Raw genomic sequence first — 12,907 nt, 5'->3', positions numbered from 1 at the left:
AATTCCCCCCAATGTTTTTCCTGATCTAACAACTTTGCCTTCAGAATCAGATCCTGGCTCTATGAGCTCCGCCCCCAATGTCTATAGTACATGTGAGCTCCGCCCCCGTGTCTATACTACGGTACTACAGTGCGGTGACACTCCCCGGCCCCGCCCACTGCAATCAGGAAGAGCTCAGCCAGTCAGTAGTCACATCCTGACCGTGGAGGGGGACACAAATAGTTACTGCAGATTGGCAGGGTGTCCATCCAATCATCCGCCGCTACCTAGGTGACGTCACTCAAAGGGACAGGGAGCTCGTGGTCCCCGCCCCTCTGCTTGTAGACCAGTGACAGCAGGAGTGGGCGTGGCTGATGTATCCGCTGTAGAGGGAGCGCCTGGCAGGGAGCTGAGCGCTGCGCGGGGACATGCTGGGGCTCGGAGCCGGAGGGGTGGCCAAGTCCCCCAAGCAGCCGTCCTTCGTGTCCTACCTGACTCCGGAGGTGAGTGAGCGGGGGGCGGCCTGACCTAGTGCCGGCATCGCCCTCCTTCCCGTGTCATAGTGCCGCTGTGCCCACATGCCAGCCTGCTCCATTCACACTGTGCCAGCCTGCCCTTGTCATCGCACTGTTTTTTTCTGATTGGCCGATGGAGCCGAGAGAGCATGGAGCCGGCTTCCCGGCCAATGAGGAAGCCGGGCGCTGCGTCATTACACAGCGCTCAGCTTCCATGATTGGCCAGTAAGCCTGCTCCATGCTTTCTCGTCAAATAGTGACGGCTTTCTTGCTAATCAGGTAGCGAGTGGCTTCCTGAATGAGTCGTGCAATGCCTGTTTACAGCGCTTTCCACCGGCCCGTACATCTCCCCTTTTACTGCATTGCTGTATAATACATTGCTGGGATTTGTAGTCTTCTACAGCTGATGGTATTATTCTGCATTGCTTTATAACGCAATGCTGGGATTTGTAGTCCTCTCTAGCTGATGGTATTCTGCATCGCTGTATAATGTATTGCTGGGATCTGTAGTCCTCTATAGCTGATGGTATTCCGCATTGCTGTGTAATGTATTGCTGGGATCTGTAGTCTCTATAGCTGATGGTATTCCGCATTGCTGTATAATGTATTGCTGGGATTTGTAGTCTACAGCTGATGCTATTATTCTGCATTGCTGTATAATACATTGCTGGGATTTGTAGTCCTCTCTAGCTGAAGGTATTCTGCATCGCTGCACAATTTATTTATTTTTAATCCAATGAATTGATTAATTGAAAAAATGAATCGGCCAACTAATCGATTATGAAAATGAGTTTAGAGCTGCAGCTAACGATTATTTTCAAAATCGATTAGTTAGCCGATTATTAAGTTCGATTAATCGGTTAATCGGATAAACAATACAATACATTTTAAAAAATGGCTCCAGTGATGGACTACTAGTTTGTATTGAGATTGCACTCCATCACAGGAGCAAGCTTGGAGCGGTAGAAGTAAAAAAGAAAAGAAAAAAAAAATAGTGGTGTGCAATATAGTGAAAAAGAAAGTGTAAAATTATACAGCAATGAATGCAGAATGGCACCGGTTATAGAGGACTACAAATCCCAGCAATAGTACATTATAGCTGGCGGTATTCTGCATTGCACTGTATAATGTACTATTGCTGGGTTTTGTAGTCCTCTATAGCTGGTGGTATTGCGCTGTATAATGTATTATTGCTGGGATTTGTAGTCCTCTATAGCTGGTGGTATTCCGCATTGCGCGTATATTGTATTATTGCTGGGATTTGTAGTCCTCTATACAGCTCAGTGCAGAATATCACCAGCTATATTAGGAGCACCCAGCAGTGTATAATGTATTCCTCTATAGCTGATGGTCAATGTATATTCAGCTATAGAGGAATACAAATCCCAGCAATACATTATAGAGCACCATGTGTGGGGAAGTGCAGGCTTACCTGAGCAGTCTTCCAGCAACTTGCTTCTGAGATCGGACCTATCGGCGGCTGTCATCCACCCACACCTGCTCCTCCTTACTACATCTCCCCGCGTCCCTGTGCCGATCGTGGATGTGGGCGGGCGGTGAGTGTGAGGCGGGGAGGAGGTGCGGCGTGAAGAGCGTGGATGCGGGCGGGTCTGGCAGCGGCGAGCGTGAGGTGGGGAGGAGGTGCGGCGTGCAGCGTGTGTGGAGCCGTGAACAGGGCCAACTGATCAGAAGCCGATTAATCGATTATTGAAAAAGTTGACAACTTTTTCAATAATCGATTATAATCGATTATGTCGATTAGTTGTTGCAGCCCTAAATGAGTTGCATCCCTATTTGTGTCTCGGTTGGGCTGACAGGTAAATGATTTCCAGTGTACGTGCTTCAACTGTGATAAGATGTTTGGATGAAGTTGCATTTTAATGGGCGCCCATGGCATGCCTCGGGTCTGTCTGTGTGACTACATGCGGGTACACCAGCTTTTATCACGGGGGCGCGTCTTGTCTATAGTCACCAGGCGGTTCCTATGCGTGCAGTGTCCTTGCAGCATCACAGATAAATACATTAGAAGAAGTGATGTGGTTCCGTGGTGCGCGCTATGGATGCATCCTGTCACTCAGTCACGTTCTCTTTATTGTTATATGACCTCATTATGAGTGTTCCTTATGATTCCGGCGTTCCCGGACGCTCTGTAATCAGACACTTTGTCACCGCTTCATGATATTTCCTTGAAGCACAAACCAGCAATTTCTGTAATTACAGGTTAGTGGCGGCGTTTATTGCGTATCGCCGGGGGTTGTGGTGCTTTTGTTGTAGAAACAGCTTGGTAACCGCACACCGGGAGAAATTGTTCTGGAAAACAAGCCAAAGCCTTCCGTATAGTTCTAAGAAATGTCTCATCATAGAAACCAATCAGACGCATCATTTCATTTCTTACCATGTGCAGAAAAATAATAGCTGAGATCTGATTGGCTGCTGTGGGAATTTCGCTGGGATCTTAAAACTGATGTCAAGGCCGATATAAAAGACACAGACCAATGCAGCTTTGTAATCATTAAAGGAGAACTATGAGGTGAGTGAAAATCACTCATCCTCATGAAACTGTCACAGGTCGGCTCAATAGATCGGGAAGTGAGCGAACACATACCGTCGCTTGCTCACTTCCCGATCATGTCCCTGCAGAGAGCGGTGACTGTCACCCACGACTCCCCTCAGTGATTCCCCCCTCCCCTCTCCGATCCTCCAGCGCTGACTGGCGGAATGGGAGGGGGCGGGTACGGCTGGGTCTGCCTCTAGATAAGCAGAGCCAGCTGTCACTCTCGCAGCTGGGTGGATCTCGACAGTGATGTTGGGATCCGTCCCAGCTGCGGCGGTCTCAGTATACCGCTAGCTGTAGCTCGCTATATATTGAGCTTTGGGTCACAGGCGGACGCTAGTATATGTCCTCCGTGACCCTAAAGAGAACTATGGGGAAAAACACCCCATAGTTCTCTTTTTAATACATCATTAAAGGAGAACTAAGGGGTAAGTGTTTTTCACCATAGTTCTCCTAAATGTCACAGGAGGACATAAACTAGCGTCCTCCCGTGACAGTCACGGCTCTCTGCAGGGACAGGATCGAGAAGTGAGCAAGCGACGGTATGTGTTCGCTCTCTTTCCGATCTATTGAGCCGATGTGTGACAGTTTCATTGTCACAGGTCGGCTCGAACTATGAGGATGAGTGAAAATAACTCGCCTCATACTTCTCCTTTTTTTAAATGTGTTTTTTTCAGCTTCTTGCAGTTCCCGGTACAGCAGGGCTGGAGTGTGAGAAGAAGCAGCAGCAGCACAAGGAGCCAATCAGTTCATATTATGATAGGAGGAGAAAGCAGAGTGACAGAGAGGGGATCTAATCCCTGTGCTACTTCTCCTTTCACTGTCCAGTTAGAGAGTGGGGCGGGGGGAGGATTAAGATTGAGGACACCCAGTGGTGGAGAAGTACTGCAGGGGAGAGTTGTGGAGTGAATGTCAATATTGCAACAAAAGCTGTTTTTAATTTTAATTAAAGGACATGTGCCTACCACTGTCAGACTACATGAACAGACATTGTTGCTGATTGGCTGCAATCTTTTGGCCCAGCTCCGTCGATTCCATTATCAACTTTTGCTGAGCCAGCAGGGCCACCCACTGTAAGAACTTGCGCCAATTCCTGTGAATCGTCCGAAAGTCCAACAGTGTATGGCCAGCGTTGGCCTATTCAAGTCAGCTGTCAGATCTGAGGAAGACATCCCTGCCTCTGCCTACCAGGAAATTGAATTGATGTGACTGGAAGAGCCCTGGGAAGGAGGGCAATGAAAGGGTTAAAGTTAAATTCCAGACCAAACTTCTTCTTTTTTTTTAGTCATTTTTATATTGCCCCTTGTGTCCCATCGGGGAGATATCCATCTTTCTGCTTCTCGTATAGACAATGGGGTTTAGGACAGATAAGAGGAAATCTTTCTAGCATAGACCCGGATGGCAATGACAACCCAGATAGCAAGGATAACTTGCCACAAACTTGTGCCAGGGTTAAATTGTAATTCTTGTTAACTTGCTGCACACATTCCCTGGCAGGTTGCAGACTTGCAGAACACTCGCAGCACAAGTTCTAGGCGACACTTTTTGAATTTGTAGCACATTTTCTTGGTAAGTCCACAGCAAGAGTCCTGCAGGTCTTAGCGAGAGCTCTGCGAGTGTACGGCACTTTTGCAAAGCACGTTGATCTGGAGACTTGCAATGCAGACTTGCTGTAATTGTGCAACATAATTGTGAGGCTCGGCAAGTCTAGCCATACTTTAGCAAGTCATTTTCAAACTTCCAGCTCAATTGCTTGCTATCTGGGAACCTGACAGAGGGTCCAGCACATGAAGGTTCTGGCAGGAGAGTCATTAGAAATGGAAATAGAAACATACGCACAGAAAAGAATCCTTTCTAAATAAAGTTGGATTTCATTTTTTTTTTCTGTCCCAGGATTTCTTCTCAGCGGCTCACTGCCATACATTCCACAACGCAGGCACAACGTCTTCCGAAATGACATCCAATAGGATCCGTTCCCACCACCGTACCATGGAAATAAGTCCCATATGTTTTGTTTTAGGTGCATGAGTTTCAAGATGGGATAAATCTCCTAATCTGCCTCATTTCCACCATCTCTGATCATAGGAGACACAGGAAGAGGGTCCCCAAAAAAGTGAACACAGGCCTATAAAAAAAAAGTGCTGCAGAGGCGATACCAATTAAAGTGTCTGTTCACCATGGCAACGTTCTCCCCCTTATTCCCCTTTGGTCTGTTTAATAAATATGTAGATGATCCCTATAGACTTCCATGAGACTTGTCTACTTCCATCTCCACGTGCAGTTTGGGTGAGCGTAGGGCGGCGTACTCCCATAGAGAAGGACGGGCCGCGTACAAATCACATGCAGCACCTGTCCTTTCCGGGAGTGTCCCAAAACGGATCTGTACAGGCCAACCGTTACTCGTGTGAATGAGGGCTTATGTTAACATTTTTTAGGGACACATAGAGCTTTCTTTTGGTGGTATATAATCACCATGTGGCGGGGGGCGGGGGGTTGTTATTTTTTACTATATAATGAAAAAAAGTATTGTCAAAATTTTTTTTTCCCCCCTAAGTTGTTAAAAAACATTTATTCTTACCCATATTTTTGGTAAAATATAAAAGTCGGGGTCACGTTGGGTAAATAGACACCAAACATGTCAAGCCTTAAAATTGCGTGTGCCCGCAAAATCGCAAAAAACTACCACACCAAAAATTGGCCATAGGTGACGCTTTAAACGCTTTTACCGCTCATCAGTTTAGTGTTATCAGTAATTAATGGTCCTAAAATTATTGTTCACACTCCGACGTTCACGGTGATATGTAACATGTGCGGCGCAATCGTCGGGGGGCGGGAGACTTTTTAAAAAAAATTGTGTTTTTTAAAATGTTATGCTTTTTTTTACATTTTTTTTTTTACACTTAACTTTATTGCTATTACAAAGGGGGCTAAGAATCCCTCCTATGTGATAGCCAATTTACATGACGGGTCCTCTTTATGGAGACATCAGGGGTCTCCAATCTCCTAATATCACCTACGACCCCCCAAAGAAGCTGATGAAGCAGAGATCTGCTTCATCAGCTTCTCTCCGGCTTCTGTAGCTGGGAATGACAGCTGAATGCGGAAGTGATGTAATATCCTTCACTTCCTGCCTTCGGGGACCGGAGAGGAGATCGGAGAGACATTGTGTACCGATCTCCTGTCACAGAGCAGCCATGCCGGTCCCAGCCACACCGGGCACAGCGGATCTCGTGACTGGCAACAGCAGTGACTGCGGGGGCGGTGGTGATCGCAGCTAATACAATAAAGCTCCTGGCCGGCTGTTTAATTACGGCCCTGTCTATGGGGCTCCACCGTGCAGGCATGGCCAGCATTCAGAGGACTGCAGTGCTGGATGTAACCAAACAAGTGAAAGTGCGCTTATTCTTTAATAGCTGTGATCATAGTAAGTAAAAGAAAATCCACAAAACGATATTTTTTATTGAGCCCGAGTGTGTTATCAAAACCTCCACTTTAAAGGGGAAGTAAAGGCTGGTAACAAAAACGGGCCCCTGGGAGCTTTTACCCCCAATGTACTTGTATGTACAGCATATTAGCACATTACGGCAGACCTACCTGCCAAACCCATCCAGCCCCGCGCTCCTCCCTCTGCAGCGCTTCCATCTTCAGCTCTGTTCTCTCCCAGGAATCGAGTCTTTGGCCGCTTGAATGGCCAAGCCCCACGGACAGCTCCCACACATGCGCACAGAAGTTACTTTATCTCGGCGTGCCGAGCTGCACATACGCGGCTCGGCACACAGGAAATAAAAATTCAGAATGTTAAAGGAGGACTATGGGGTCAGGGCTTTTCCCCATAGTTCTCCTTAGGGTAACGGGAGGACACAAACTAGCGTCCTCCTGTTACCCTAAGCTCAGTATACCGCAGCCGGAGCGGATCCCGACATCGATGTCGAGATCCACCCAGCTGCATGAGTGACTGCTGGCTCTGCCTATCTAGAGGCAGATCCAGCTGTACCCGCCCCTCCCCCGTCCGTTCCGCCAGTCAGAGCTGGCGGACTGGGGAAGGGGGAATCCAGCCCCTCCCCTGTCACGGCAGAGAGCCGTGACAGGATCGAGAGGGGAGCGAACGCCGGTATATGTTCGCTCACCTCCCGATCTACTGAGCCGACCTGTGACAGTCTCATTGTCACAGGTCGTCTAGAACTATGAGGTGAGTGAAAAGCACTCTCCTCACAGTTCTCCTTTTTAAATATACATTTTTATGGCAGAAAAGACTTGCAGAGTCTGCAGATCGGCTATTTCTTTCTTTCCCTTTTACTTCCGCTTTAACATTGCTCAGCCTGCACGGTGCTTGGCATAGCATATTCCTTATCATTTAGCGATAAGAGCCGCATGACTCTGACCTTGCCGGAGAATTGTGTTCTGTGATCCGTATCCTTGTAGGTCATTCCGGTTACAATGTAACTAGAGAGTCTCAGACTACTACACAAGATGTTATCCGGCTGCTCTCACAATAGCCGAGTTGGATTTATAAGGAGGCATCGGAGTGTTTGTGGAGAATCTCATCGTATCGCTCCAGCTTTTGGCAAATAAAGACAACATGCAGTGACCTAGGGAAACCCGAATAATGAACTTCTCTTATTTGCTCTTCAGTCCGTCAACAGAAGTCAAAAGGCAACTAAGAACTAGTGTCCCCAAGGTTACAGTGCATTGGTGATACCTCTGTCCAATGGTGCCACACCCCATGTATACAAAAATGGAAGGGATTTAGGCCCGGTGCAGACATCCGGGATCGCACGGTCGTGCACAATGCAAGCATTTGATTTCAATGGGGTGAGATCCGCGCGGCAATCGTACTAGAGCTGCGGCAATTAATCGACTAAGTCGATTATAATCGATGATGGAAAACGTTGTCAACGTTTTCCATCATCGATTAGTTGAATTTCAATTATCCTGCGTGCGGCTCGCTTCTTCTCCTCCCCGCTCAACTCCTCCCCGCCATACGGATAAGCCGCTTCTCCTCCCCGCCTCACAGACTCGCCGCTGCCCACCCATCCACGACCGACACAATTAAGGAAGAGAAGGCATGTGTAAGCCTGCACTCCCCCCCATGGTGCTGTATTGCTGGGGTAGTGGGATTTGTAGTCCTCTATAGCTGGTGGTATTCTGCATTGCACCGTATAATCATTGTACAGCGCAATACAGAATACCACCAGCTATATAGGACTACAAATCCCAGCAATACATTATACACTGTATGTATAATATATTGCTGCGATTTGTTGTATTCCTCTATAGCTGCTGGTAGTCTGCATTGCGCTGTATATAATGTATTATTGCTGGGATCTGATGTATTCCTCTATAGCTGCTGGTAGTCTGCATTGCGCTGTATATAATGTATTATTGCTGGGATCTGATGTATTCCTCTATAGCTGCTGGTAGTCTGCATTGCGCTGTATATAATGTACTATTGCTGCGATTTGTTGTATTCCTCTATAGCTGCTGGTAGTCTGCATTGCGCCGTATAATATATTGCTGCGATTTGTTGTATTCCTCTATAGCTGCTGGTATTCTGCATTGCGCCGCTGTATAATGTACTATATTGCACACCGCACTTTTTTTTACTTCCACCGCGCAGAGCTTGCTCCCGTGATGGACTATCACAATACAAACTAGTAGTCCATCACTGGAGCCTTTTTTTAAAAATCCGATTAATCGAACGTAATAATCGGCTAACTAATCGATTTTGAAAATAATCGTTAGCTCCAGCCCTAAATCGTACCTTTCTTTTTTTTTTTTTGCGATACACATTGCACGTCTGTTTTAACCGCGGAATTGTGGCGGGAAACCGCACGGCGAGGTGTCGCCTAGGTGTGAACCAACCCTTAAGGCACCACATCACACAATTGATACATTTAAATAGTTTTATTCCAAAGTTAAAAAACATCAACAAAATGTAATGTTTTTTTAAACTTTGGAATAATACTATTGGTGCCTTGAAAACCTTCCTCCATTTGTGTATATAGTGTCCCCATTGGAAGATTTCCCATCTATTGCTGTTCTGGTGACAACCAAAAATGTGGGATTTTTCTTTTACTGACATTGGTCACCAGGACAAATCGAGAGGGTGAATCTCCCCAACTGCTGTGTGTCACGCTGTGCCCGATGAAGGGACCTCAAGTGGCCCCCAAAATGTTGCCTGTAATTGGCAAGATGAACACACGTCAATTAAAGACGCATTTGGACATTTGACCTCCGTTGCCACGCTTCAGCCCAATCAAAGCAAGCATGACCGCCGCAACAAAGTGGCTCATGCAGCATTTTCAGCTGTGAGTGTTCTTCGTTTTTTACCGGCCGCATTCAGGGTGCCATTAACAAGAAATGGCAGATTTGTAACGCATTGCGTGAACGCGCACCAAAGCACAGGCTTCATGCAACGCCAAAGTGTGAACCGGGACTACATGAGGCAGATGTGACTAGAGCTGGAACATATTTTATAGCTTCCCAGATCAGTGTAACCCCCAAAGTCCTTACCCTGGGGGGGGGTTCTGCCTGCCGCCATAGACGTGAGCTTGGCCCCCAATCCAGGACGTGGTCGGGCACTTTCTCTTGTTCATGGTCTGTGTGAGGACACTTGATCGGGGCCGCGGATTCAGGACGAGCTCGGATGCATTGTGAAAGTTCTTCATGCGGGCAGGACCTGTTTACCAAGTTGCTGCAGACGGGTGAGGCCGAGGAGGAGGGCAGGTCCTCCTTTGATGTGCCTCCATCATCGCATGGGGGGAGGGGGCGGGAACGTTATACGCAGATTCCTCATTCCTTTCTTAGTCTTTGTGACCAATCTCTGAGGTTCTGATTAATATGTGTTTGATATTTTTATATTTGTATTCATATCTTTACCTAATCCAGTAACCGGAGGCCAGAAAATTCCGAGGAGTAGAGTGGGACTCTCCCTAACGGGACACAGCCAGCAGTAAAAACCTGACAGATGTTTTAATCCTTCTCCACTCCATCCAAAAGTAACAAAAAATAAATCTTGGCTTCAGTTGCACTTTAGAAACTTCTAGATTAGTGGAATTGGTTTAAAGTAAGGGAGTACCAATATTTTTCTTTCGGTACTCGCAGGTACTGATACTGGTGCTTCCGTTGGCTTCCTGGGCAATCAGGAAGCCGGGCAGCGGGTAATGACATGCCACCTGCTTCCTCATTGCCCGGCAAGCTGGCTCCATGTTTGGCCCGCTCGATTGTGAATGGCCAGGAAACCAGCTTAGCAGCCAATGGGTATCAAGCCAGCTTCCTGGGCCAATCAGGAAGCCGGGCAGTGAGTAATGACCCGGCTTCCTGAAAGCCGGTGTTCTATGGAAAGCTCCAACTCGTCGAAATCTCCAACTACCTCACTGCCGGGTAATTGCAAGTTGGAGATTTTGACCAGACAGCGTTAGACTGCAAAACACAAAGACTGACAGAGCTTCTGTACAGCTGCATTTTAACAATATTCAGCAGGTGGCAAACTCGACGAGTATTCTGAAACCGCTATGTGCACATGCGCACCGCAACTGTACAGAGCTCCATTCTTTCTGAGCACTGGCAGTGAGGTAGTTGGAGCTTTCGATGAGTTGGAGCTTTCGATAGAACACAGACTTCCCAGCATGGAGCCGGCTCCCAGGCCAATCAGGAAGCCTGGCGGCGAGTCATTACTTGCAGCCCGGGAAGCCAGCTCCATGTTCCCCTCTGGCCAGAGGTTCCGGTATCGGGGAAGGTATACTTGCCCAAATACTCGATATGGGTGCATCCCTATAGTTTCATGTAAATAATCTGAACATGTATCAATAGTTTAAAAACCTTGTCCTCATATATTATTTGTAGCCACATGTGCCTGGGGACGGCCGTACTTCTCCATCACATACACATCCTGTTTCCTGCTTACCAGTGCTGCGTGATGACCGTTCTTTACTTTTCCTCCTTCCCAGTACAAATCTATGGGGCAGCTAAAGCCGAATTAAATGGGGGGGGGGGGGGTGTTGATTAGAAAAGTTCTCACAGCACTAGTGCCCCTAGATGGCGCTGCTGAGTATAGGAAATTGCTGTACTCGCCAGCACCATCTAGCAGCGCAATTGCTTTTTATAAAAGAACCCCTTGGTGTAGCTTATCCTGTAATTGATTTTATCTCAGATCTTAAGAAATTAGCTTTCTATCATAAGCCAAGACTACTGTCTTTTTTTTTTTTTTATAGAGGAAACTGTGGACATTTTGGGCAGTTAAGTATATTAGAAAACTTCATAATTGTGCATTTTTAAGGGCCTGTTCACACGACGTCCGTTTTCTGTGCTGACCTGATCCGTACGCTCCTGCACTAAATATGCATCCCAATGTATCCCTATGTGTTTTATGGGCTACAGTTGTCACGTGCGCAGGCTACAACAGAAAAATACTGCATGTCACATTTTGTACGGTCCGGAAACGCAAAACGCGTCAAACGCACTGCAGTTAACATACTGACAGCCCCACTCCAGCAAAAAAATAATAATAATTTTTTTTTAAACTGGAACGCATCAAAAACGCGGCAAAACACATAGCACCGCGTCTGCAGATCCGGACCTGAAACTCATGTGAACAGGCCCTTAAAACATACCCATGGCTGTGGCTGTTCAGATGACTACTGAGGTGTGTCTGGGTTACCTGTGACCTCAGCTCAGCCGGAGGTGTGAACAGGACTGAAGGAGATGCTTCTTCCCCATGTCATGTTTGGCAGCGGTCTAATGTTGAACAGCCCAAGCGTGGCAGCTCCCAGCGTGTGAACACAACTAACTCCCTTCCTTCAGTTTATTGTCCGTAGAATGTAATTGGTTCTCGGCGTAGAGGTGACAGGCGGCTGGTTAAAGAAGAGCTCCGGACAGCCGGAAGAGCCAACTAGTTTAAAGGGTTATATCCATCATTGCAGGACTGAGTGGTGGGTCTTTTAATGAACCTGACCAAACCGGCCATTTCATGTATTTCCTATTCCCAGCCAGTAGAGGGAGCTGTAGGTGACTTTTCACATAATTACCCAATTAACATTCATTGCTATGCTAAAGCTATAAGGCTAAAGCTCAGATTACACACACAGCTAAACTAGCCTTCTTTGGTCATATATACTTACTGAATACAGACAGCAGGTGGAGCTGAAGTTGCCTTTTACAGAATTATCCAGTAAACCTTCATTGCTACACCTAAGTCGAAAACTTGTTATATTTTTTTAGATCTGCACGGCTAATACTCAGATTGCACACACAGCTAAATTAGTCTTTTTGTTTTTGGTCATATTTACCATATACCGACAGCAGACGAAGCTGTGGGTGTCTCTTCACAGAGTTACCCGGCTAACATTCATAGCTATGCTAAAAATAAGCCTTTTGTTTATAGAGATGTGTGGCTGGAGCTCAGATTGCACACACAGCTAAATGAGTCTTCGCTGAGGACATTTGAATAGAAAAATACAGTCACAAAGGAAGCCGCTACTGCTGGGTTGTCTCTGGAGGAAACCCAGAATGCCTTTTAAAACAAGTGAAATGGGTACCCCAAGGGCCATATACTGCATATTAAGAAGTGAATGGGACATTCACCAAACATTTGCTGCATGTGTGTGTTCTACCGTACAGTGACTGACCACCTGTGAATGTTTAGTGAATGTCACATTCAATGCTTTATAAATATGCTGCTATCTATATGTTGTTATAAAAGAAAGCTGCAGTGAGGGGAATACATGGGCTGCCATTGCTGGCCTCCTTCTATGCATGCCAGTTCCCTGGATGTCTCTGGTCTGGATTTTCACTGACCTGGAACAAGCATTCAGCAAGTGAAGTCAGAGTGATCTCCAGACTTCTGATCCTCTCATTGAAT

At 46.8% G+C, this 12,907-nt stretch overlaps 1 protein-coding gene across 1 annotated transcript in view; it reads left to right on the top strand.

Moving 5' to 3' along the window:
* The first annotated feature begins 332 nt into the window (after positions 1-332).
* The window catches only part of MTMR12 (myotubularin related protein 12), a 56,244-nt gene continuing 43,669 nt past the window's right edge, over positions 333-12,907 (top strand). The window contains exon 1 of the mRNA XM_018570304.1: positions 333-482. Coding sequence (XP_018425806.1) covers positions 408-482 — 75 coding nt within the window. The 5' untranslated portion in view covers positions 333-407. The remainder of the gene's footprint in view (positions 483-12,907) is intronic.

This window comes from Nanorana parkeri, unplaced genomic scaffold (genome assembly GCF_000935625.1).
Source record: "Nanorana parkeri isolate BGI_ZX_2015 unplaced genomic scaffold, ASM93562v1 scaffold38, whole genome shotgun sequence".
Classification (NCBI taxonomy): Eukaryota; Metazoa; Chordata; class Amphibia; order Anura; family Dicroglossidae; genus Nanorana; species Nanorana parkeri.
The sequence above is the reverse complement of the archived record's forward strand: the minus strand, read 5'-3'. Positions and strand labels throughout refer to the sequence as shown.